General features: G+C 42.3%; 3 protein-coding genes across 7 annotated transcripts; 2 read left to right on the top strand and 1 right to left on the bottom strand.

Moving 5' to 3' along the window:
* Nucleotides 1-6050, top strand: agk (acylglycerol kinase). 2 transcript variants are annotated; one of them, XM_029667637.2, is made up of 14 exons: nt 5-372; nt 599-638; nt 744-823; nt 978-1053; nt 1149-1274; nt 1403-1497; nt 1623-1692; nt 1827-1906; nt 2061-2118; nt 2206-2353; nt 2476-2573; nt 2684-2754; nt 4317-4401; nt 4985-6050. In XM_029667637.2, the coding sequence occupies exons 1-14, from the start codon at nt 263-265 to the stop codon at nt 5117-5119; spliced, it is 1272 nt and encodes a 423-aa protein (XP_029523497.1). In that variant the 5' UTR covers nt 5-262; the 3' UTR covers nt 5120-6050. The 2 variants fall into 2 exon arrangements, with proteins under 2 accessions (XP_029523498.1, XP_029523497.1); XM_029667638.2 differs by lacking the exons at nt 4317-4401; nt 4985-6050 and adding an exon at nt 3995-4192 and having other exon boundaries at nt 1-372.
* Nucleotides 5658-19850, bottom strand: dennd11 (DENN domain containing 11). The gene is made up of 9 exons (XM_029667636.2): nt 19299-19850; nt 18575-18674; nt 18294-18452; nt 15771-15927; nt 12807-12945; nt 12544-12675; nt 8753-8903; nt 8607-8675; nt 5658-8512 (listed from the first exon to the last, which is right to left on the bottom strand). The coding sequence occupies exons 1-9, from the start codon at nt 19654-19656 to the stop codon at nt 8317-8319; spliced, it is 1461 nt and encodes a 486-aa protein (XP_029523496.1). The 5' UTR covers nt 19657-19850; the 3' UTR covers nt 5658-8316.
* On the top strand, nt 19375-25624 carry wee2 (WEE2 oocyte meiosis inhibiting kinase). 4 transcript variants are annotated; one of them, XM_029667631.2, is made up of 12 exons: nt 19375-19434; nt 20695-20978; nt 21303-21514; nt 21650-21710; nt 21876-22045; nt 22401-22522; nt 22787-22933; nt 23017-23115; nt 23207-23292; nt 23368-23538; nt 24113-24261; nt 25017-25624. In XM_029667631.2, the coding sequence occupies exons 1-12, from the start codon at nt 19416-19418 to the stop codon at nt 25180-25182; spliced, it is 1686 nt and encodes a 561-aa protein (XP_029523491.1). In that variant the 5' UTR covers nt 19375-19415; the 3' UTR covers nt 25183-25624. The 4 variants fall into 4 exon arrangements, with proteins under 4 accessions (XP_029523491.1, XP_029523494.1, XP_029523492.1 ...); XM_029667634.2 differs by having other exon boundaries at nt 19377-19434; nt 20846-20978; XM_029667632.2 differs by lacking the exon at nt 19375-19434 and adding an exon at nt 20233-20333.
* Nucleotides 25625-25833: the final 209 nt, after the last annotated feature.

Genomic DNA, 25833 nt, shown 5'->3' with positions numbered 1-25833 from the left:
CTTGAAATTGTGTACCATTTTCAATTAGTACATTTCCCTTATTTTTGTTTATGTTGGTATGTTACGGGAGAACTTATTTCATAACATGTTTAATGAAACTCAACCGGAACTGATACTGAAAGTGTTTGTTTCATAAGACTATTAAGATAGCTGCACCAATGTGTCACATGCAAAATGCTTCTGACAGGGAAAGGACATTAATTGTGATGCTTACACATATGATACATAGCGTTTTTAAACGGATATTCTGACAGTGTCGATAATGGCTCGGGTTGTGAAAGTATTTGTAACTCTGCGGAATCATTGGAAGAAGTCCACAGTCGCTGCGTGTGCCCTATCATACGGTGGACACTGGCTGTATGGTAAACACTGGTGCGTAACGTTTCCTTCAGAATTACCGGTATGGTTGTTAGATCAAGTACAGATCATCACTAGCATTAATATCATTGAGCACGTACACAGGAATAGGTAGCCATTGAGAAATCATCAAGGTCTTACAGAACGGTTCTTGTGATTTGAAATCCAACAACATTGAATAATATGAGGATGTATTTTAATCAGTTGTTTTCTTTGTCAATACATTATTTTTTATTCACAGCGATAATCTGCTGCGAAGAGATGCTTGTCTGGCGGCCAGGGTGAGACATGGCTTATTGTGTACAATATGTGTCTGCATTCAAGGATTCTGCACTTGAATTGACTGTTTTCTTCTCTAATACAAAATACTCTATTCTCAATTGCAGGAATTTGGACGTCAGCAGATATCACCCCAGGAACAGCTGAAGAAAGCCACAGTCATTCTAAACCCAGCAGCTTGTAGGGGGTAAGTAAAAGATAATCGTCACATTCCCTAAAGTTAAGCAAAGAGAGTAAGCACGAGATCCAGCTTATTGCACCACAGCCATTTCCCTTTTATATTGTAATTTGTGTTTGACTAATTTGTCTTGCTGTACTCTTGCAATTCTCTCTGATCATAGGAAAGCCAACAACTTATTTGAGAAGAATGCTGCGCCTATATTACACCTGGCTGGTATGGAGGTAACGCTAGTAAAGGTAGGCTTACAATTTTGTTTCCCCATGGCATCTAAGGCCTTATAGTTTATAGTTCTACACAGTGTAACCCTGTACATGTGTCTTCTCTCTTACAGACAGACTATGAGGGCCAAGCAAAGAAATTGATGGAGCTGATGGAGCAAACAGACATGCTGATTGTGGCTGGAGGGGATGGCACTCTGCAGGAGGTTATCACTGGCTTGCTGCGGAGGGCTGATCACGTACGTTGTGTAGCATTGACTGTTGTATAATCCTTGTATTACTAATTGTATGTTATAAGTGTTGTGTAATACTGTTTTAGCTAAGCTGTCTCTAACGACTCAGTCCTATGGGTGTTTCTCAAACCCAGGAGTCGTTCAGTAAAACCCCCATAGGATTTATCCCACTGGGCTCCCACAATTCCCTGAGTGAGAGTCTGCACATCCTCAGTGACAATCAGGTGAAGTAAGTATCCCATTGAAACACGGCACTCTTGTTAATTCAGATACAAACCTATACCATCATCTTGTCGTTAGTGTCCTAAAATATCCTCCAATCTTTTTGTCATCCATATTGCTTCTTGTTTTTAGACACATCACATCAGCGACATTGTCTATCCTGCAAGGAGAAACGGTACCTCTGGATGTGTTGCAGATCAAGGTGAGACCAGAAGGGTCTGGGATTCAGGGAGGGGTCAAGATGACACAAACTGATATTACCTTAAATCGACATTGAATAACCATAACTCCATTGAGATAGAAAATTATATTGTGTTTCTGGTTTTATGTATCCAGGGAGAGAAAGAACAGCCAGTGTTTGCCCTGATTGGTCTACGGTGGGGGGCCTTCAGAGATGTGGCTTCCACCATCAAAAAGTAAGAACCTCACAATTACTAGTCAAACTTCAGAGCTTTATGGTAAACACGTTTCCCACATATTATACTTTTACGTGCATTACGTTATAATAATATGAAGTTGTGTTTCTTCTCTAAAAATACATTTCTCATATTGCTGTGCTTTCTATCTTAGATATTGGTACCTTGGCCCGTTGAAGATAAAAGCAGCTCATTGGTTCAGTACGTTGCGGGTGAGAAACATGACTGTTTCCATTCAAAGTCCATGGTCTGCCATTCCTCCATGCATTTGTACCATGCTGTCTTCTTGTATCTGCCAGGAATGGCCCCAGGTTCACGAGGCCTCTGTGTCCTACATAGCCCCGACCCTTCGCCCTCCTGACCTGCCGGAACAAAAGCCCCAGCGCCCCAACCTAATGTACCGCATTGCCCGCAGATTGAAAAATTACTGGTACCCACCTATTCCAGGTAACACTATATTTGTGTTAGTGTTTGTTTGTCTGTCTGTACATAACACTACATCCTTTAGATGTCCTTGTGTATCTTCTATTTAACAAAGCATGATTGGCATTGGTTTTCTGTTTGTGTAGAGTCTCCCAAAGTGGAGGAGCCAGAGAGGTGGGATGAGAGAACGCTGTCTACTTTGGAGCTGTCAATCCAAACTCAGAACAAAAACCCTGTCCAGACGGTCAGCACATTTGATTTACTTTTTAATATATATATATATTTTTACCTAGTAGCGACTACAACAAAAGTGACAGGATGTTTAAACTGCCTGTTGTCTTGTTTGTCCTTCAGCGTATTGATGACTCCCTGCTGGTGTGTGTGGAGCCGGACTCCTTCACTGTGGGAGATTTTATCACTGTTGGGTAAGTTGTGGAGATTTACAGTACCAGTCAAAGTTTGGACACCTACTCATTCAAGGGTTTTTCTTTATTTTTACTATTTTCTACATTGTAGAATAATAGTGAAGACATTAAAACTATGAAATAACACATGGAATCATGCAGTAACCAAAAAAGTGTTAAACAAATTCAAATATAGATTCTTCAAATAGCCACCCTTTGCCTTGATGACAGCTTTGCACACACTTGGCATTCTCTCAGCCAGCTTCACCTGGAATGCTTTTCCAAGAGTCTTGAAGGAGTTCCCACATTTGCTGAGCACTTGTTGGCTGCTTTTCTTTCACTCTGCGGTCCAACTCATCCCAAACCATCTCAATTGGGTTGAGGTCAGGTGATCGTTTAGGCCAGGTCATCTGATGCAGCACTCCATCACTCTCCTTGGTCAAATGCCCTTACACAGCCTGGAGATGTTTTGGGTCATTGTCCGGTTGAAAAACAAATGATAGTTCCACTAAGCCCAAACCAGATGGGATGGTGTATCGCTGCAGAAAGCTGTGGTAGCCATGCTAGTTAAATGTGCCTTGAATTCAAAATAAATCAGTGTCACCAGCAAAGCACCCCGACACCATCACACCTCCTCCTCCATGCTTCACTGTGGGATCCACAAATGCATAGACCATCCATTTACCTACTCTGCATCTCACAAAGACACACCGTTTGGAACTTAAAATCTCTAATGTCCGTTTATCATGTTTCTTGGCCCAAGTAAATCTCTAGTTCTTATTGGTGTTCTTTTTAGTATTGGTTTCTTTGCAGCAATTCGACCATAAAGGCCTGATTTCATGCAGTCTCCTCTGAACAGTTGATGTTGAGATGTTTACGTTACTTGAACTCTGTGAAGCATTTATTTGGGCTGCAATCTGAGGTGCAATTAACTCTAATTAACTTATCCTCTGCAGCAGAGGTAACTCTGGGTCTTACTTTCCTGTGCCGGTCCTCATGAGAGACAGTTTCATCATAGGGCTTGATGGTTTTTGGGACTGCATTTAAAGAAACATTCAAAGTTCTTTACATTTTCTGGATTGTAATTTCTCTTTGCTTACAGTATTTGAGCTGTTCTTGTCATAATATGGACTTGGTCTTTTACCAAATAGGGCTATCATCTGTATACCACCCCAACATAACTGATTGGCTCAAACGCATTAAGAAGGAAAGAAAATCCAGAAATGAACTTTTAACACCTGTTAATTGAAATGTATTCCAGGTGACTACCTCATGAAGCTGGGTGAGAGAATCTGTCATCAAGGCAAAGTGTGGCTACTTTGAAGAATCTCATATAAAATATATTTTGATTTGTTTGGCACTTTTTTTTGGTTACTACATGATTCCATATGTGTTATTTCATAGTTTTGATGTCTTCACTATTATTCTATAATGTTAAAATAAAGAAACCCTTGAATGAGTTGGTGTCCAACCTTTGGACTGGTACTGTACTTTCTCACATTATTAGTGTAATACCTGAGTAAAATAAATTATTGCTTACTCATGTAGCATGTGTCAAGGCTGTTGCATTTTCTGCATTGCAGAGAGATGAAAGCGGCAGACTCGACTGCATTCACAAGACAATCACTGAAGCTGGAGGCTAGTGCATGTCGACTCAATCTGCCCGAGGTCACATACTCCCTCATCTGTCTTAAGCCTATACATTTCAGAGACGAGACCAATGAGCCACCGTGCATCCATCTTGGCACTCCCCCACTGTTATGAAAAGATTTTGGAAGCTATGGAAATGCATTTCTTAATGTCTGCATACATTTTTGCCACATGTATTTTTTTTACAGACACCTTCATTTAGAAGAATGCATTATATCGTGAGCTAAACATAAAAATGAACAATTATTTTAAACAAAATTCCTTAAACTATCATTTCTGTCCCCACTACAACAAAAAATACTTAAATACCTTGAAACATTTAATTTAAATACTGTAGAATTCCATTAATTCTTATTCTTACTGTGGAGTGTCAATATGGCCGACGATATGGTTTCAAAGCCTCTCAATGACCAAAACATTGCATCAGCAATCCAAGGTTTACATAAATCATTGGACAAGATGCATTACGGTCTTTGATAATTATAACCTTTAAACAAATTACATGTATTCTTGTATAAATTGGTTTATTTTAGTATGTGTGCAATATTCTTTTTGCTCCATGACCTCTCCCTACTGTCCTGTCCCGTTTCCTCTCCCACAGGAAGGTGCTGGCTTCTACAACATTGACAACGAGGAGTACGAGGCTATGTCAGTGGAGGTGAGGCTGTTGCCACGGAAACTGCGCTTCTTCTGCAGCGCTGAACGCAGAGAGCAGCTCCTCACACAAGTCCTGTAAGGGAAGTGCTGCAGTGACAATATGCAGGACAGAGAAATAGGGAGGAGGGTCAAGGCAAGGGGTCATTAGTGGCTGTACTGGGACTCTACAGTAGAGGTATCTGGATGTGTTTTTCTATATTTCTGGAGTATGTCCTTAAACAGCCATAACACACAGCTGGACCAGGGTGGACCAGTCTACAGTGAGGTCTCATTGTTACAGTACATTGACATGTTCAGTTGAAATATTTTCACAATATGATGCAGTAACAAGGACCAAGCATTTTGGTTGCTTTTTTCAAAACAATTAGCTTATAGAAGTCTGCCTGGCAGGACTATTGGTGTAACTGACTGGCTTACTATTGTATATTGTCATGTATTGCTAAATGTGTAATAAGAGTCTTATTCAATAATTCAGTTGATGCACACAGTTCTGTCACTTTTTAATACCAATGAAAAGTGCAGACTGTCCTCCATGTACAGTACTCAATGATAAGATGATACATTGGTATGAGAATCACTCTCCCTTGGCAACACTATCACAAATACAATCCAACAAGTATCATAGAAAACCAATGTTTTATTGTTTTACAGTGGCAGTACTGTGTAATGTCACCAGCTTGAAAACAAGAGTGGCTCATGTGATCAAGTTACTAAATGTGTATTCATCACTAAAGTCTCTTTCCTTGTTTAATAGTAGTACAGGTACTGGATGTAGCTGTGTAGTTAACCAATGTTTTAAATATAGGTTTACATTACAGTTGCTGTGATCAAGGATTAACAGTTAGCTATATAAGTTGTTAAAGTACTTGAAGCATATTAGTGCCTCAGTAATACAGATGAAGCTTTCTGTTGACATTCAGTGGGGTGACATACTGTACAAATAAATTCAAATGAGCCAATGCTGGTACAGGTCTGAACAATTTCCACAAAGAAGGCATTTGATACATTTATGTTTGTGTCGTGTGCATTTTCTACTACGTTTACATGATACACCTGTAAAACAAACAGTCGCATGCCCAGGATGTGCTGAAAAGAACAGGGTGGGACAGGTCAAAACAAACAGAAGGGAAAAGGGGCTAAGTCAACATGGGTGTGAACTACATTGAATCATATTACCAAACACCAATATCAAGTAGTGTTAATTGACATGTTGATAAAGTAGTTGGAAGTGTTTAAAAATCTAAAACATTTCATCTATGCCTCTTCCTGTTGATAGGTATAATACGCCTGTGGTCTTAGAGTGCCTGCACTTAACACAAAGATGACCCACTAATTAGGCTTTAACCCACACTGTAGGACAGAACTGTCCCCAGCTAAACCTCAATGAACAGTGCCACTATTACCGACATCTACTGACCAGTCGAACCCAATGAAAGCGGTTCGCAGTCTTCATACAAAATATTTGATGCGTCATTGAAATCACATCTATTGGATGACTGCTTCATACATTGATTTAAATCAGTCACCCAGGACTATTGAACAAAATAACATCTCCAGGGCCTGTTTTCAAAAAGGGTCTCACAGTAGGAGTGCTGATCTATGATCAAGTTCCCCTGTCCATGTTATCTTATTTTGATAAAAATCTAAATTTATCCTATATCAGGGTCTGTCTGTCTGCGCAGAGAGGGGAGTAATTCCCTCTGTGAACCTCAAGCATACAAATAGAGTCATTGTTACAGTGACGGGCACAACGATCTCCTTCCTGCAGCTGACAAGCTCCAACAAGAAAGAAAGTTGTATCTGCCCTCTCATAGACCACCCGTGGATCTAATTTAATCTGCAACAAATCTCATTGATAAATGGGCAGTACAGTTTGAAGTACACAACACACAAAGCTTCCTGCTGGCTCTGAGGCAGACAGACTGTTACATCACTGACTGCACTTTTAGTAATAGTGTCTCTGCTGACAACATTGGGCCATTAAATCAGAACACAAACAAGTTGACCCATAATCATGTGGTCATAAAACAAGAGTACAGAGGTTGTGGTGTGGTGCAGCATTCATGATAAGTTAGTGTCATAGAAACGCATTCATTTAAGTTTCAGGTTCACAATTTTAAAACATCTAAATTTGATAAAATACTACACAAAACATTATCCAAAAGTCACCATACACATGTGCAATGTGACCAGGGAACAAGAAAAACATAAGTGACTGGAGTCTGCCTGTATGGGTGTCAGCATTGGACCAAGTCAGACAAACATGTGCAGTCTAATGAAATGTTACAGTATTTAACAAATATTCATTATATCAAATAAATACATCTGGCATGACTCATCTTTCCCTTTTAATGTGTATGATTAGCTGACATAATGAAAAACACTGTATTCCTATTTGAACCAAAAGAGGTCTTCTTGTTTATGTGAAGCAGATTCATGGAATTAGTCTTGATGTGTGAATCTTTCTTGATTATTGACTTTTATCAAACACACAAATATTCACATTGCTCCCCTTTTTCATTCTGAAAAATAAAAGTTTGATCAACTTCAGCACAATTTGCTTTTTAAGAGGAAATCCGAGTGAAAACACTTTACTCTCAGCTCTAGCAAACCTGATGTAGAAGTTTGGGAAACAACATCATGGTAAAGTTATTCAGCAGAAGGATTTATATCCATAAAATAAAAGCCCTGACAATCACATGAATATTTAGTATTACACTATACATGGTTAGGTAGAATCCTCTGTAAAGACGTAAGAAAAAAGGGCTTGGTGCCATGGCTGAATTTGGAGTTAAGGTTCCAAGTGAGAGGAACAATCGATTATCCATCCCCAAACAGGATGCTACTGTAGATACATGGCGCTGTTGGTCAAAGTCAGCAGTGCTCCATAGTATTGGGAGCAGCACAACGAGGCACATTGATCAAAGGTTCCGTGGAACTTCCACTTCCAGTGACTAGGGCTGGTGATCCAAGCAGAAATCCAAGTGAGAAGAGAACAGATGCCAAGCGAAAAGACAAACAAGACGAGTGGTTGTTGAATGTGAAACGGACTTTAGCGAGAGAACTGCAGAGTCCAGGCAGTGTCTATTATCATGGCCCAATTGGCCAGGTGAGCTGTCTCTAAGTTAACACTGGCCAAAGATGGCTGTATCCCGGAGCATGGCGAGAGACCAAGAGAAATCTGCAGGCATTTGACTGGGCAGGAGGCCAGGGGACGAAGAGTAGGAGGCAGTGTCTTCAGGGGACAAGGAGAGAGGAGCACATGCCACACAGGGCTCAGGGGCAGCAGGGGTTATCGATGACCAGCATGGCATCAATGCCATAGAGCTCCAGCAGGTCCACCAGGAAAGTGCGGTCTGCCTGAGGGTCCAGCCCCATTGCCCTCACGTGCTCTGCCGTCAGGGTGGGGTCCGCACTCGCCGCCACCTCCGATAGAGTCTGGAAGATACGGTTATTCTGCTCCATGAAAAATCTAGCGGAGAGAACAGAGGACATTCTGTAAGAAAGTTTGATAAACACTCCAGACTGAGCCCAACCAAAAGATACTGTTGTGTAAACAAACTCACAGGATAAAGAGGTCCTCCTCATTTGATGTGCAGTCTCCATCCACCTCCTGAGTGTAAAGTAGCAGTTGCCTGAAAAGACAGTAACATAATCATCATCAGCATCATCTCTTCAAAATGGCTTCCACCATTTATCAGTTTCTGTGTACCTCTGTTCGCTGAGTTTCCTATACTTCTCCCGGTCCACCCCATTCAGCCGGAGTAGTGGCTGAAGGCTATCTCTGTGTGTCTTCACATTCTGGTTGTCAACATACACATCATACAGCTCCTTCTTCTCCTCAAAGATCTTCTCTGTCGTACCTAAACACACACACACACACACACACCCCTTTATCAATCTTAGCATAATGTTTAGTGAACCAAAATATAAACGCAACATGCAATCATTTCAAAGATTGTACCGAGTTACAGTTCATACAAATTCATTAGACCTTAATCTATGGATTTCACATGACTAGGAATACGCATTTGCATTTGTTGGTCACAGATGGGGAGTAACGGATTACAGGTAATCCGCTACATGTAAGGGAATACAAAAAACGGTAACTGTAATCCGTTACCAGCAACAATATTGTAATCAGATTAAAGATACTATTGAAAAACTAGATTACTTTTAAATTCAGAAAGGATGTTCGAGAAGAAAAATACATGTTTGACACTTCTGTTCTCAATGACATCCAAATAAGCATTGAAAAAAGGCACAAGTTTAAATTTGTTGCACCTGAGCATCTGACCACAAGTCAGAGACCACTATGATGACACACCAAATGCATTTGATGGATCGCGGGAAAAGAGCAGGAATAGGGTTTTGTCGGCTACAGTCTAAGCTATGTCTTCCAATGGTGCCACTGCTGTCGGCATTCCAAAGATTATCCAACTTGAATAAACACTTGGAGGTAAGGATGCCGGCAGTGGTCTAGTTTACGGCTACACGGATATCACTTATTATTGATGTCTACAAAGCGCATTGATGTGAATCACACTGCTGCTCTCTCATTTAGCTATTTGTGCCTTATGGATTGTGGTTGTTGTGGATGGCTGTTCACAAATTTGTATTTGTGTATTTGAATCCAATAATGGTTGAATTCAAGAAGTTTAAGCTGCCTATCAATCATTGTTTTTGAAACAGCAAGTGAAAAATGTGCTCTTACAACAGCTGCATAGTGTGGATCCCAGCCTATGGAATAAAAGTGGGGCTTTTATTGCTCAGTCTAATTCGTGCTGATAAAAAAATAAATAAAAACATAGGCCTAATGGACACATGCTCAAACTTGCACACATTTGATAGACTTAAAGAGGAAATCTGTAGTTGCTACATCCATTTTTGGACTTGTTTTTGCTTGTTTTTTCCCAACGTTTGTAAACATTGTAAATGTAAAACACTGTAAAGCCTCATAACATGGTTAAAACAATAATTTTGATATCATGGATGGTCAGTCCTTGCATCCATAGCTCTGTCTATTTATCTGAGTGGTTACATTTCTCCAGGCCCATCCCTCAGCTTTTTTACCAAAACAGAGGTGGGGTGTCCGTTTTATCTGTGGATTTGCTTTTAAAAACCATTGCATATTATCAAGATATCAAAGTGTCACCAACAACAAAGTAAACAATAGGCCTATAGCAAATGCCGCATATGGCATTCATTTTTAACATGTAAATAGCACTTTTCAGTAGTGCTCAAAGCATGCCATTCAATGAGCACAGCATTTATTTTTCAACTCGAATCAATGAGCCCACTCAGTCCTTATTGACAACAAAATCACAAACAGAGTAGGGCTGGCTAATAAGTCCTTCGTTTTGGGGTTATGCTCAGGTAAAACAATTTGGCTAATCTATTCTTCCATATTTCCTATTCTTGAAGATCAAGGGGTATATCATTTATTGGAATTTTGATACACTTTGGTTTTTAATGTAAAGATATAATTTTATCGTATTATATGTAGTAGAAAGCGATGGGTTAGAAGAAGCCTACATAACCAACCCATAAAGTAAAATTTTACATCCATATACGGTCAGCTATGTAAACTTAAAATTCATGTTATCCTGCAATAGATGTTATTTAATTGGTAACATACATTTTTGTCTTCTTCTAATGCATCTTAAGGGGAAAGTAATCTAAAAGTAACTGAAAGTAATCAAATTACGTTACTGAGTTTGGGTAATCCAAAAGTTACGTTACTGATTACAAATGTGGGTAGGTAACTAGTAATTGTAACAGATTGCTTTTAGGAAGTAACTTACCCTGACTATATATACAAAGGTATGTGGAGACCACTTCAAATTAGTGGATTCGGCTACTTCAGCCACACCCATTTCTGACATGTGTATAAAATCGAGCACACAGCCATGCAATCTCCATAGACAAAAATTGGCAGTAGAATGGCCTTAAGAGCTCAGTGACTTTCAATGTGGAGTTCCAAACTGCCTCTGGAAGCAACGTCAGCACAGAAACTTTTCATCAGGAGCATAATGAGCAGCTGCACAAAAGCCTAAGTTCACCATGTGCAGTGTCAAGCAACAGCTGGAGTGGTGTGAAGCTCGCCGCCATTGGACTCTGGAGCAGTGGAAATGTGTTCTCTGGAGTGATGAATCACGCTTTACCATCTGGCAGTCCGACAGATGAATCTGTATTTGGCGGATGCCAGGAGAATGCTACCTGCCCCAATGCATAGTGCCAACTGTAAAGTTTGGTGTAGGAGGAATAATGGTCTGGGGCTGTTTTTCATGGTTTGGGCTAGGCCCCTTAGTTCCAGTGAAGGGGAATCTTAATGCTACAGCATACAATGACATTCTAGACGATTCTGTATTTCCAACTTTGTGGCAACAGTTTCAGGAAGGCCCTTTCCTGTTTCAGCATGACAATGCCCCCGTGCACAAAGCGAGGTCCATACAGAAATGGATTGTTGAGATCGGTGTGGAAGAACTTGACTGGCCTACACAGAGCCCTGACCACAACCCAATCGAACACCTTTCGAATTAATTGGAACGCCGACTGAAAGCCAGGCCTAATCACCCAACATCAGTGCCCAATCTCACTAATGCTCTTGGCTGAATGGAATCACAATGTTCCAACATCTAGTAGAAGGCCTTCAAAGAGTAGAGACTGTTATAATGCGAAAAGGGGGGACCAAATCCATATCAATGCCCATGATTTTGGAATGAGATGTTCGACGAGCAGGTGTCCACATACTTTTTGTCATGTAGTGTACCTTAAAAAAAAGTAGGGGCATGGAACAGTATCTAGTGTGACCACCATTTGCCTCATGCAGCGCGACACATAGTCCTTTGCATAGAGTTGATCAGGCTGTTGATTGTGGCTTGTGGAATGTTGTCCCATTCCTCTTCAATAACTATGTGAAGTTGCTGGATATTGGCATGAACTGGAACACATTGTCATACACGTTGATCCAGAGCATACCAAACATGCTCAATGGGTGACATGTCTAGTGAATATGGAGGCCATGGAAAAATTGGGACATTTTCAGCTTCCAGGAATTGTGTACAGATCCTTGCAACATGGGGCTTTGCATTATCATAATGAAACATAAGGTGATGGCGGCAAATTAATGGCACGACAATGGGTCTCAGGATCTCGTTATGGTATCTCTAGGTATTCAAATTGCCATCGATATAATGGAATTGTGTTCGTTGTCCATAGCTTATGCCTGCCCATACCATAACCCCAGCATGGGGCACTCTGTTCACATCAGCAAACCGCTTGCCCACACAACACCATACATGTGGTTGGATGAAAAATGCTCAGTAACAGAGATGTAAACATATTTGTGCACACAATTTGAGAGAAATATGCTTTTTGTGCGTATGGAAAATGTATGGGATATTTTATTTCAGCTCATGAAACCAACACTTTACAAGTTGCGTTTATATTTTTGTTCAGTGTATCAACTGTGGATTCAAAAGCCGCCAGGTCAACACTCACAAGCCACGTATGACATCTCTGTTGCCAGGGCAGCAATGTCTGCCACATTGATGTAGAAGAAGGGGCGGAACTCAGGCACAGACACACCTATCCCAGGTATAGAGATGTTGGCCAGAGAGCAACAGCAGTACACTGTGGGGAGTACAGAGCAACATGGAAAACCACTACAGAGACAGGAATTCTGTAATAAAATCTGAAAAACAAATATGTGGGGGTTTGTAAAGGTGACTGTGTGTGGGTGTGTGTCAGCTGCTCCCTCTCACCCCTGTAGCACACGACACCCACAGGTGGTGGGGAGAAGATAAGGATTCGTTTTCGGAGCAGGGCAAACTTCCACAGCACCATGATCTGCTCCCCAAAGAAGTGGATGAACTGGGACATGCAGCCGGCCGGGTGGGTGATCTGGAGGGGACAGAGATAGAACAGACTGTCAGGCTGTCTGATACGGTAATGCATTTTCAGTCTGGATAAGCTTGCTCAGCATGGACCAAAAACAAACTATTGCCCAAAATCTCTCCTTGACATTAGGAGTCTGAGTTACATGGACATACAGCACCTCGTCTTACCAGAAGCTACGTCTGGTAAGACGAGGGGTGGGGGTGTGTGTCTATTTGTCAATAACAGCTGGTGCTAATATTGTCTCATATTAAAGAAGTCTCGGGGTATTGCTCACCTGAGGTAGTGTACCTTATGATAAGCTGTAGACCACACTATCTATATTATTCGTAGCCGTCTATTTACCACCACAGACCGATGCTGGCTTTAAGACCGCACTCAACCAACTCGATAAGGCCATAAGCAAACAAGAAAATGCTCATCCAGAAGCGGCGCTCCTAGTGGCCGAGGACTTAAATGCAGGAAAACTTCAATCAGAAATAACCAAAGTTTTACCAGCTTGTCATATGTGCAACCAGAGGGGGAAAAATAACCCTAGACCACCTTTAATCCACACACAGAGATGAATACAAAGCTCTCCCCCCCACACTCCTTTTGGCAAATCTGACCATAATTCTATCCTCCTGATTCCTGCTTATAAGCTAAATCTAAAGCAGGAAGTAACAGTGACTCGCTCAATATGCAACTGGTCAGATGACCTGGATGTTACGCAACAGGACTGTTTTGCTAGCACAGACTGGAATATGTTCCGGGATTCATCCAATGGCATTGAGGAGTATACCACTTCAGTCACTGGCTTCATCAATAAGTGCAACGACGACATTGTCCCTACAGTGACCGTACGTATATATCCCAACCAGAAGCCATGGATTAAAGGCATCATCCGTATCGAGCTAAAAGGCTAGAGCTGCCACTTTCAAGGAGCGGGACACTAATCCGGACGCTTATAAGAAATCCCATTATGCCCTCAGGAGAACCATCAAACAAGCAAAGCGTCAATATAGGATTATGATTGAATCCCACTACACCGGCTCTGACGCTTGTCGGATGTGGCAGGGCTTGAAAACTATTACAGACAACAAAGGGAAACCCAGACGCAAGCTGCCCAGTGACACGAGCTTCCCAAGCGAAATGCCTTTTATGCTAGCTTTGAGGCAAGCAACACTGAAGCATGCACCAGCACCAGCTGTTCTGGATGACTGTGTTATTACGGTCTCGGTAGCCGATGTGAGCAAGACCTTTAAACAGGTCAACATTCACAAAGCCGCTGTGCCAGACGGATTACCAGGACGTGTACTCAAAGAATGTGTGGACCAACTGGCAAGTGTCTTCACTGACAATTTCAACCTGTCCCTGACCGAGTCTAACACCAACATGTTTCAAGCGGACCACCCTAATCCCTGTGCCCAAGGAAGCGAAGGTAACCCGCCTAAGTGATTACTGCCCCATAGCACTCACGTCAGTAGCCTTGAAAGGCTGGTCATGGCTCACATCAACAGCATCCTCCCTGATACCCTAGACCCACTCCAATTCACATACCGCCAACAGATCCACAACTGATGCAATCTCAATCGCACTCCGCACTGCCCTTTCCCACCTGGACAAAAGGAACACCTATGTGAGAATGCTGTTCATTGACTTCAGTTCAGCGTTCAAGACCATAGTGCCCACGAAGCTCATCACTAAGCTAAGGACCCTGGGACTAAACACCTACTTCTGCAACTGGATCCCGGACTTCCTGATGGGCCGCCCCCAAGTAATCCTCAACACTGGGGCCCCTCAGGGGTGTGTACTTAGTCCCCTCCTGTACTCCCTGTTCACCCAAGACTGCTTGGCCAAAGAACTCCAACACCATCATTAAGTTTGCTGACGACACAACAGTGGTAGGCCTGATCACCGACAACGATGAGACAGCCTATAGGGAGGAGGTCAGAGAACTGGAAGTGTGGTGCCAGGACAACAACCTCTCCCTCAATGTGAGCAAGACAAAGGAGCTGATGGTGGACGACAGGAAAAGGCGGGCCAAACAGGCCCGCATTAGCATCGACAGGGCTGTAGTGGAGCAGGTCGAGAGTGAAGTTCCTTGGTGTCCACATCACCAACAAACTATCATGGTCCAAACACACCAAGACAGCCGTTAAGAGGGCACGACAAAACCTTTTCCCCCTCAGGAGACTGAAAAGGTTTGGCACGGGTCCCCAGTTCCTCCAAAATTTTTACAGCTGCACCATGGAGAGCATCTTGACCAGTTGCATCACCCCCTGGTATGGCAACTGCTCGGCATCTGACCGTAAGGCGCTACAGAGGGTAGTGCGTACAGCCCAGTACATCACTGGGGCCAAGCTTCTTGCCATCCAGGACATATAAAATAGACAGTGTCAGAGGAAAGCCCATAAAATTGACACCCCCATCCCCACATTGGTTTTGTACACCGGTGCTACTTCCTGTTTATTATCTATGCAGTCACTTCACCCCTACCTACAAGTACAAATTACCTCAACTAACCTGTACGCCCGCACACTGACTTGGTACCGGTACCCCCTGTATATAGCCTCGTTATTGAATTGTGCTACCATTTCATAAATATATTCTTAACTCTTCTTGAACTGCACTGTTGGTTAACGGCTAGTAAGTAAGCATTTCACGGTAAGGTCTACACTGGTTGTATTCGGCGCATGTGATAAATAAAGTTTGATTTGAAGTTATCACATATCTCAAAATGAACAAACACACTTAAACCAAAACATTTAATTGCCAATTATCCACAACTAACACAAACAACAGCCACACAGTAACATCAGTGACTGGTGCAGGTGGCCGTAGGTGCTCACCTTCATCTCTGGGTGCATGCAGCGGTTGATGGCTGGGACCCAAGCACTGGTTGGACAAGCAGTGACAAGGCCATTCCCTGCTGGGGGCAGCACAGCTTTCTTATCTTCATAGAAGGCCTCCAGAGGAGAATACGAGCCAGGGCACTGGAGCTGGTGTCTGCATGGAGAGACACTATACACTTTCTATATGCTGACTGCAGTTGGCATCTCAGTGATAACACTGGTAAGAAAGAGACTGTTATCGAAGACTCATTACAGCATGGTTTGATTGGATTAAAACTGGGATAATCCCTCCCTGGGAACTGGAAGTGGAGTAGTACTTTCAATGGATCCACATAAAGTACCTGTACTGTATACAGTCAAGATTAACCCCCCAAGCATACAGCTCTACCATGAACTGGATGTGTCACTTCTTTATGCATAGTTAATGAGATAAGAGATAAGGCTCTGTTTGAAGATTCAAGCATAAAAGACAAGATTTTCTGAGGAAACTGTTCCGGTTTCTTCCATTCCAATGATTACATACAAAGACTTCATGTGATATAAATGGCTTCTAGTGACGGTGGTGGCACTGACTCAGGGCTTATTTTTAATAGATGAGGAGACTGAAAATACAGACGAAGGAGAGGAGGAAGGAAATAAGGGGAGAAATGTGAAACAGGACGGATAAGAAAGAGAGTGACAAAGAGAGAGAATGGACAGACCGTGACACAGACAGTGAGAGCGAGCGACAGACAGACCAGACAGTAGGGTTGAGTGGTATCCAGATATTCATACCGTCGTAACGTTTCTGTACCATACCAAGGTATACAGTATTACCGAATGTGCACCATTTCTAAAATGTATATATTTAATGATTATTATTTATTTATTTACGCACAAAACAATTTAGGCAACAGGGATCTTGATCCAGGAGGGAATTGAATGGCTCTTCTGTAACCAAGAAGCTTGATCTTGACATCTTGCCATTAGGCCGATGCTAGCAAGTTAGCGAACCAAATGCAAAGCTGGAGCTGGATATAATTTATTTGGAATCTTAGATTTTTTTATAGTTGTACTTAACCTATATAGGTAGAAGCAGTGGCATAGCTACCGTTAAATATATATATGTATATATATATATTTCTTTTTTTAAATACTGTATTCAAAATCATACTGTCGGTATTTCAAAATATACCATTTATACCTGTGATGCACCGATATGACATGTTTGGTCAATACCGATATCCTATATTTTCCTTGCCAAAAAACAGATATCGATAACCAATATTTAACATTTTAGCAGCCTTTTAACTATTTAACTGTACGAGAATGGTTAACACGCGCACGGATGCAGAGGTCTAAGGCACTGCATCTCAGTGCAAGAGGCATCACTACAGTCCCTGGTTCGAATCCAGGCTGTATCACACACACACACACGTTATTTTGTTGGCATTTACGCATGTCCCCATTAACAGTAAAACATAATCAAAACCTATTTCTTTCACTTACTTGCTGTGCTGTTTCGTTCACTTGTTCAGTCGTTCCATTCTCAACCAGGATTTCATCATACATATCAAGCAGTGAAGTTTCAGCTCTCTGTCCGTGCCCTCTCTTCCTCGGTGCACACTGTCACTGTGTCTGTCACTGTGTCCATCTGTTTCCATCTTGTCCAGCTGTCTATGTAACATTTTACGTAAACCCCGTTTCTTGTCTGCATAGAAGTAGTGGTCCTTGTACTTAGCATCAAGCATGGCGGCGACACAGTAGAGGGAATGCCACCGAATCGCTTGTTCACAGTCTGTGTTGGCAGTTCTGTTGAGCAGGCGTTTCAATGCCATGACAAAGGGTATCACGTCTGCTGCAGGAGCAGTTGATGAGCTTATTTCTCGAGCCAGTTGTTTGAATGGAGCTAGCATGTTCATGTTTCCAAGTTTCAAACATGTTCTCAAAAGCCATTGAAATGGCAGCAGCGGTATGGCAACCAGCATATTCATGAGCATGCAATACAACTTTCTTCAGTAAGAAATCCTTGACGACCCACTGTGCTGTCAGAGTCAGCATGCTCCTGGGGCTGATATCGCCGGTTCAAATGTCAGTCGTGAAGCTAATAGCAGTGACGCTATTACTGTGTAACTCAGGTAGGGCAACATCTGAAAAATAGCTCACTTGGTAGTGTGTACCGGTGCTCGACCAGTCGGCGATGGCCAACATCACCTACGACAGAAAACGTTTGATTGTCAAGGGCAATGAATTCCATTATCTTGGCGTTAATGGATTTTGACTTGTTCTTACTCTTTGAAATGACTGCTCGACTTGTTGACTGCTCGATCCACACAGCAGACATTGGTATGCGCGTCAGCTTTGACATCAGTTTTGCACATCGGCGTTAAACTAGAAAATCGGGCCAATGCCGATGTTGGCATTTTTAGCTAATATCGTCCGATTCCGATATGTTCACCGATATATTGTGCATCCTTAGTTCATACCATATACCGGGGTATTGCCCAAGCCTAACTAACAAACAGACAGACAAGTACTTACCTAACCTGGTTCTCCAGGAAGTGCATGTAGCGATATAGGAGGGTGTAAGAGGGAGACAGAATACCCACAGATTTCATCCGCGCCCCTCTCTCCAATTCACTCTCAACAGGCATGTTAGCAAAACAAGCCAGCCCAAAGTAGCAGCCTTTACGGAAATATCTGCAAAAATGAAAGACATGGATGAATCTAGTGAATGTATACAACATCGTACAGATTATTGATAGGGTTATGATGGTCCTCTGCCAATAACACTGTGCATTCAGTTGGGGGAATAGTCTTACATGAAGTCCTTGGCGATTCTGTGTGATCCGCTCGCCATTGACTTGAATTCCACTCCGTCAAGATTCACGTCTTGGGGTAAGCACCATTCCACCATGTTACCTGCCATTGACACACACAAACACATACACTTGATTTTCCATACTGTTCACTTCACTGTGAGAGAATGAAATTCATCCATGTCCCCAGTTTTTTCCTTACACATTCTATCTTACTATAAAACTCTGCATACCATAAAAGGGAAGTTGAAGAGGGTAAGTAGTAACACTGGTTTCCCAGGACTCTCAGAAAGCTTTCCCTTCTTAGTGATACTGGTGTAACAGAGGAACACACAAACTGCCCCAGGTCAAGAGATGCTTGCTATAATAACCACTGAGAAAACCAGAATATTAAATTAGAAAGTAATGTAACAGTAAGTTACTGCATTACTCTTATTATTCACATTTAAAGAGAGCTTATTGAACCTTGCGATGGCAGAAGAAATTAATAATTTGACAAACTGCTTTCCCTGCTCAACAAATGCTTCCCACAAATGATTTGGGTCTCTACATATTGGTTCATATTTTAATAGCGTAGATAAGCAAAGCTAGCGGGAAGAAAGGAACAGTAGACATTTCTTGCAACGTCATCTGTCAGTGTGTGCGCACTTCCATGGAATGAGTCAGTCCCCCACTGTGCCCAGTAAGGTAAATGACACTCTCTCCATACTGTATTGCTCTTGCTCACCTGATCTTGTGTCAAAGGTTACCACAAACACAGCCACTATTTGGTCCTTTTCCTCCCATCCCAGTCGTTCTTTCAGAGATATTCTAGAGTCGGCATGGATGGGGCTGGGAACACCCCATGGGCCAGGGTGGTCAAGGTGAGGGCTCCTGTTCACGCTGGGAATGGTTGTTACACTTACTGGACCCCCAGAGCTAGTGTTCCACCCGATGGCGAGCGCGGTGCTGCCCAGAGAGCGGCCGTCTGGCGGATTTGATTCCGATCCATTTTCTTTTGCTGGAGCGGGAACCGCCTGGGTCAGTTCGTTTGGTGGAATCTCCTCCCAGTCGAGCAGTGGAGCGCGATCCGACTGCTCGACCATATTGCTTCCTAAATTGAGATGAACAACGCGGAACTATGGAGAAAATAATTCCACTAGATAAAGTCAGTAGGCTACTGCTTCAACAGACCCTTATGTGTTTCACTCCTCCCTGCCGTTTTCTTGCTATTTGTAAGCGTGTCACATGCGCCGATAAATAGTCTTCTGCCAGCTCCAGTGCCAGCGCACACAGTGTTTTGGTGATGATGTCACACACTTCCGCTCACGTGGATTGATCAATATTTGATAGGTGGCCTATTTACATACCGGTATTTGTGATAAAGTGTGTTCATAAAGCTCCCTTGCTTTTCATGAATGTTATATTTGTAATCTAATGATAGACTGGTCAGAAGTTGTGTTGTTGATGAGTCCATAAATAATTTTAATTGTTGAGAAATATGTTAATTAATAGGACACAGACATTATGTCATTATATGCATTATTTAGAATCATAAAATAAATTGTTTACGCTAAAAATGTTCATACTACTGTGCCTTTAAAATAAGGTGTGTTTATTTATGACATACATTTGTTTATTTATGACATACATTACATTCAGCCAATAGGATGCAGTAAAGAGGTCAATTTGATAGATGACGTTTCTAATTAGTTTAAATATAATCTGCTTATTAACATACTCAGCTAAATTCAAACCTGGTGTTCTGGTAGGCAACTTGATCGTAAGTAATTCAGAAGCGTATTCATTCAAACTTTTTAAAGCATTGGACAATATTTAAAAGTAAGGAATACATTATACATTTAGTGCTATTGATCCAATCGCCTGTCTCACATTCCCAAACATTAATTTGTTAGTAGGCCATGCGTGTAACCATGTGAGAACTACAAGGGATTCGGGTGTTTTCGTTAAATTATCCCTTTAACAGAAATGAACTAATTTTCAAAAAATAAATGTGTTACCTTGAAAGCAGCCTCCATATTGCTTTCAAGGTAAGGAACAAGTCATTTTCACTAGGTTATCCCTTTATTGACCCTTTGTTTCATCATGGAAGAATCACTTCACTATCAGTGCCTGTCTTCTAGAACTCCTTGAGTCAGGGATGGCCATGGGAAGTGACTGGACGGTGCAAAACTTGGACTTCTCAAGCTGTGGCGAGGAAGAGGGTAGTGACAGCAGTTTGGATGAATGGAGCTCCAGAAATCCTCAGATCCTAAGTCCCAACTCTGTGTGCAGGACACCCATAGTGCAGCGTCATTGCACCAGGAGCTTCACCATATCCCCATCCATCCCAGTTTCACCGACCACCCCTATTCCCTATGCCGCCTGGAGGAAACTGAGGCTCTGTGACTCCCCCAGTACTCCCAAGGTGTGTGGACATTTATCATATGTATAATATATGCCATTTAGCAGATGCTTTTATCCAAAGCGACTTAGTCATGTGTGCATACATTTTACGTCTGGGTATTCCCAAGAATCAAACCTGCTATCCTGACGTTGCAAACTCCATGCTCTATCAACTTAGCTACAGAGGACCATGCCCTCATGGATCACTTTTTTGATTTCTTTCATCTGAAACTATTCAAATCATCACACATTACAATGTGTAGCTACCTCCAATGTAAAATCCTGGAATTAAGTGCATTTTTACATGTCAGAAGGATTTATTTCTCCACATCCCTCTTCACCCAAGAGTCTGCTGTCCAAGTCAGCTCTGCCCAGTTCCAGCACCAAGATATGCCGCAGTCAGAGGGCTCTGCATTTCGCCACTTCCACTGACCCTGCCCAGTGCAGCCGTATGTCCTCTGTCAATGTGAACCCCTTCACCCCCGACACGTTCCACAGGACCAGGGAGCACTACAAGAGGAAGAGTCGGAGGAGTGACGATGACGACTATGGATGCAGGTAACCCAACTAAGTGTTCGGTTGTGATTGGAAATGGTATTGCTTTGGTAATAGCACATGGTAGCAAGGCCATCTGAGTCTCTATAGTGTTTTGAGACTGGGTGGGTTTTGTGAAGTTATCATCTCATCTTTTAGAATGAAACCGAGCCATACGTCATCATCAGAGGAGGATGATGATTCATTTCTCCCGTCCAAGGTACAAACTATCTTTGTCCATTGAACAGTTGGCTCTCCCTCTCCCCTGCCTGTCCACGGCTCATTTAGTCACTAAGCTCATCTCTTTTGGCCGTTTCCTCTGTCCCTCCTAATTCTGCCATTCACACTCCCACTTCCTGCTTTTGTCCTCTGTCTGTCTGTGCAGAGGCAGGCTGTCCAGGCTTTCATGCTGTCTAGGTATGAGAGTGAATTTCTGGAGCTTGGACACATCGGTGCGGGGGAGTTTGGAGTGGTGTGCAAGTGTGTGAAGAGGCTGGACGGCTGCTTGTACGCCATCAAGCGCTCTCGCCGACCACTTGCCGGGTCTGCCAATGAGTGAGTCAGCACCACCGGCCTCACACTGTTTAAGAATAGCCTGGGCCTTATGATCAGTATGAGAATAGGAAAACGATCATCTACAACACATGTCAAACTCATTCCACGGAGGGCCGAGTGTCTGCAGGATTTCGCTCCTCCCTTGTACTTGATTGATGAATTTAAGGTCAATAATTAGTGATCTCACCTGGTTGTTTAAGTCTTAATTGAAAGGGGAAAAACCTGAAACCTGCAGACGCTAGGCCCTCTATGGAATGAGTTTCAAACCCCTGATCTCAAATGTTGAGATGTTGTATTTTATTATTTGCAGTATGTAATGATGAGGTTTGTAAATTATGTCTCCTTTTGTCCCCAGGCAGCTGGCCTTAAAGGAGGTGTATGCACATGCTGTACTTGGGCATCACCCCCATGTCGTCCGCTATTACTCAGCATGGGCTGAAGATGATCACATGATCATACAGAATGAGTATTGTGACGGTAGACTGGATATTATTTTTTTAAAGTTTTGTTTCATTCTCACCTGCACAATTGGTGCATAAGTATTTCACTGTACACTGCAACTACATTTATGACCCTGTGCATGTGATTAAATAAATCTAATCTAAATGACTGAATATTGGCAGGGGGAAGGAACACTGACTCTTTGGTTGAATAAGTGTTTGTCAGTAAGATGGCTGGATTGATGTATGAGACTTTTTGTTTGTTTGCGCATCTCGATGTACTGTGTTGTAAACCATGCAGGTGGGAGTCTCCACGATGCCATATTAGAGAAGGAGGCAAGTGGAGAGCTGTTTCCGGAGCTGGAGTTGAGGGATCTACTTCTGCACGTTTCCATGGGTCTCAAGTATATTCACAGCTCTGGCCTTGTGCACCTAGACATTAAACCCAGTGAGTCTCCTCTTTATTTCTTCTCATTCACAGCAATGTATACTCCTCACTTCCACCGTTTCTCACCCCGCTCTTATTTGTAGGTAATATCTTCATCTGCCAATGCTCGAGCGCAGGTGGAGCGGGTGAGAGTGAGGAGGAAGAGGACGGAGGCCCTTCAACAGGGGTGGTTTATAAAATTGGTAGTTTTTCACCAAATATCACATTTTCACTCCTAGCTTTGGTGCACTGTGTCATTGAGATGCCATCTATGATTCCTGTTTGTCTTTGCAGGTGACCTGGGCCATGTGACATCCAGCAGCAGTCCACAAGTAGAGGAGGGGGACAGCCGCTTCCTCGCCAGCGAGGTCCTGCATGAGGTACGGTAGAAGTTGTGGCTCTATTGACTACTTATGTTTGTTTGAATGTATCCCCTGCTTCTCCCTGCTGCCCAGGACTACAGCAATCTGCCTAAGGCGGACATATTTGCACTAGGCCTGACTGTGCTGCTGGCAGCAGGGTCGCCCCCTCTCCCTCAGAATGGAGATGAATGGCACAGTCTCAGACGGGCACAGTTACCCAGCCTGCCCCAGGAGCTCTCCCCTGCTTTCAGAAGTCTCATTCAGGTACCACATGTACCCATAATTTACTTAACTGTACTTGTTTTGGTCATGTCTGCACTCTTCTACCTTTTTCTTTTACACCATCTTGTTTTGTTTTTCTCCTTGGCATGCTTTGTATGTGATCTATGGAGCTTCTTATGAAATGCCAGCTGAATATATTTTTTTTGTAATCCAAATTAAATCACATTTTATTGAGCATGTGCTGAATGCAGCTGGTGTAGACTTTATAGTGAAATAATTTCTTATGAGCCTTTCCCAATAATGCAGTGTCTTTAAAATAGTAACTAACATGATGAATAAAATACAGAAGAATGGAGGTATGTACAGGGAGTACCAGATCAATGTAGGCCATCATTGTAAATAATAAATTGTTCTTAATTGTCTTGCCTAGTTAAAATAAAAATGTGCAGAGGTATTCACAGTTTAGGAAGGGACAGATATTAACCAGTACCACACAAAGCTAAGTCAACACACTGATTTGCTTTTCATTCTAGATCGACAAATGTTCCAAGGTTTATCTCTTGCCTTTGCTACATTAGCAGCTGTTTGGGATAAGCTGTCTTTGTGTGTCTGTCAGACTCTGCTGGATCCGGAGCCATCTCAACGACCCTCTGCGTCAGCGCTATGCAGACAACCTGTTTTGAGGAAGGAGAGGACTGGGAAGCTTGCTGCTCAACTGCGCAGAGAGCTCAATGTGGAGAGGTTCAGGACAGCCATGCTGGAAAAGTGAGGGCAGAGATGTCGTTTGCATAGAACTTGGTTGAACTCTCCATTAGGGGGCGCAGTTAATATGAAACAGAAAAAAATGTATTTCTCCCCTGTGGCACAAAAGCAGTGCTGGAAAAAGTACCCAATTGTCATACATTAGTAAAAGTAAAGATGGTTTAACAGAAAATGACTCAAGTAAAACTCACCCAGTAAAATACTACCTGAGTAAAATTATTTGATTTTTAAATACATTTAAGTACCAACAGTGTAAATAATTTCAAATTCCTTATGGCAAACCAGATGGCATGATTTTGTTTTTTGTTCACAGATAGTCTGGGGCACACTCCAACACGACATAATTTACAAATTAAGCATTTGTGTTTAATGAGTGCCAAATCAGAGGCAGTTGGGATGATCAGGGATGTTCTCTTGATACGTGTGTAAATTTGACCATTTTCCTGTCCTGCTTAGCATTCAAAAAAGTACTTCTGGGTGTCAGGGGGAAATGTATGGAATAAAAAGTACACTTATTTTCTTTAGGAATGTAATGGCGTTAAGTTGTCAAATGTAAAGTACAGAACCCCAAAATTACTTAAGTAGTATTTGAAGTTCTTTATACCACTGCACAAAATTCCTGCTGGTTGTTTATATAATGACTTGATCAGTAAGGCTGGGGTACATAAAGTATGAGACTGAAGAAATTATTTATGCTTTCAAACTATTAAAGTGAATTATTCCATGTACATAAACACCCTCTCTCGATTCCTCCACAGAGAGCTGCAGGAGGCTCGTTTGTCAACACTGTCCCCACAGCAGGCTTTTCCCCCTAGTCTACAGCATCCCATTAATACAGGGTCTTTGCCCAAAGCTGGGCGGAGGCTGGTCGGTAGGAATGCTGCCCGGTCCGTGAGCTTTGGATGCCCAGGGTATGGAGTGTGAAAGGTGATCACATGCTGGGCCTTATTGGAAGTACCAGAACACTGATTTTCCTTGCTGCAAAGTATTGGACTTTCCCCTGACTCAAGGGACTTCTTAGACTGGCTCAATATAACTTGGTGAGCAGCAAGGTAAAAAGTTACCTAGAAGAGCCTGTGGTGGTTTTATTTTGTGCATCAGTGTCGTAGAATCGCAGCATGTTGGACTAATTTATATCAGAGCGGGAAGGATTTGATGCAAAACTCCATTAATTCCTTGTGTAGCACTTCTGCCATTCAGTGTTTAACTTTTGTGGAGTAGTAGGTTTTACTTTGCAATAATTTGGGCCATTGAGAACTGCTGCAGACACCAGTGAATGCAATGCCAAGTCAGCAATGTTTTATTAACATCAGTGATTTGTTGCTTTTTATAATGTAAATAAACTTTTAAGGTCTTATGAAATGGCCCTCAGGCTTGAGTTCTTTGTAATATGTTTGGCTTTGAAAGTGTAGACCACTGAAACATCTAAAGAGTATTTCATCATAAGGACACTAGAAACACAGTTTAGCTGCTTTACATGTTTGTCTTTCATTAAAGTCACACTTTAATTGTTTATCAAAGGGCATCGGAATTACGGAAACCACATTAACTGTGGGACTTTCCGGAGGATTTAGA

Source organism: Oncorhynchus nerka, linkage group LG9a (assembly GCF_034236695.1).
Source record: "Oncorhynchus nerka isolate Pitt River linkage group LG9a, Oner_Uvic_2.0, whole genome shotgun sequence".
NCBI classification, from domain to species: domain Eukaryota; kingdom Metazoa; phylum Chordata; class Actinopteri; order Salmoniformes; family Salmonidae; genus Oncorhynchus; species Oncorhynchus nerka.
Note: the sequence above shows the minus strand (reverse complement) of the source record. Positions and strands in the feature narration are given on the sequence as shown.

What these genes read in the sequence shown, in the direction of transcription:
- agk (XM_029667637.2), top strand. Translation starts at nt 263, where the DNA reads ATGGCTCGGGTTGTGAAAGTATTTGTAACTCTGCGGAATCATTGGAAG. An exon ending in TGGCTGTATGGTAAACACTG is followed by an intron (nt 373 to 598) that starts GTGCGTAACGTT and finishes TTTTATTCACAG; the next exon opens with CGATAATCTGCTGCGAAGAG. An exon ending in GTCGACTCAATCTGCCCGAG is followed by an intron (nt 4,402 to 4,984) that starts GTCACATACTCC and finishes CCTCTCCCACAG; the next exon opens with GAAGGTGCTGGCTTCTACAA.
- wee2 (XM_029667631.2), top strand. An exon ending in CCAGCGAGGTCCTGCATGAG is followed by an intron (nt 23,293 to 23,367) that starts GTACGGTAGAAG and finishes CCTGCTGCCCAG; the next exon opens with GACTACAGCAATCTGCCTAA. An exon ending in AGGACAGCCATGCTGGAAAA is followed by an intron (nt 24,262 to 25,016) that starts GTGAGGGCAGAG and finishes ATTCCTCCACAG; the next exon opens with AGAGCTGCAGGAGGCTCGTT.
- dennd11 (XM_029667636.2), bottom strand. Translation starts at nt 19,656, where the DNA reads ATGGTCGAGCAGTCGGATCGCGCTCCACTGCTCGACTGGGAGGAGATT. An exon ending in GCATGCACCCAGAGATGAAG is followed by an intron (nt 12,946 to 15,770) that starts GTGAGCACCTAC and finishes TGTCCCCTCCAG; the next exon opens with ATCACCCACCCGGCCGGCTG. An exon ending in GAGGAGGACCTCTTTATCCT is followed by an intron (nt 8,513 to 8,606) that starts GTGAGTTTGTTT and finishes TCTCTCCGCTAG; the next exon opens with ATTTTTCATGGAGCAGAATA.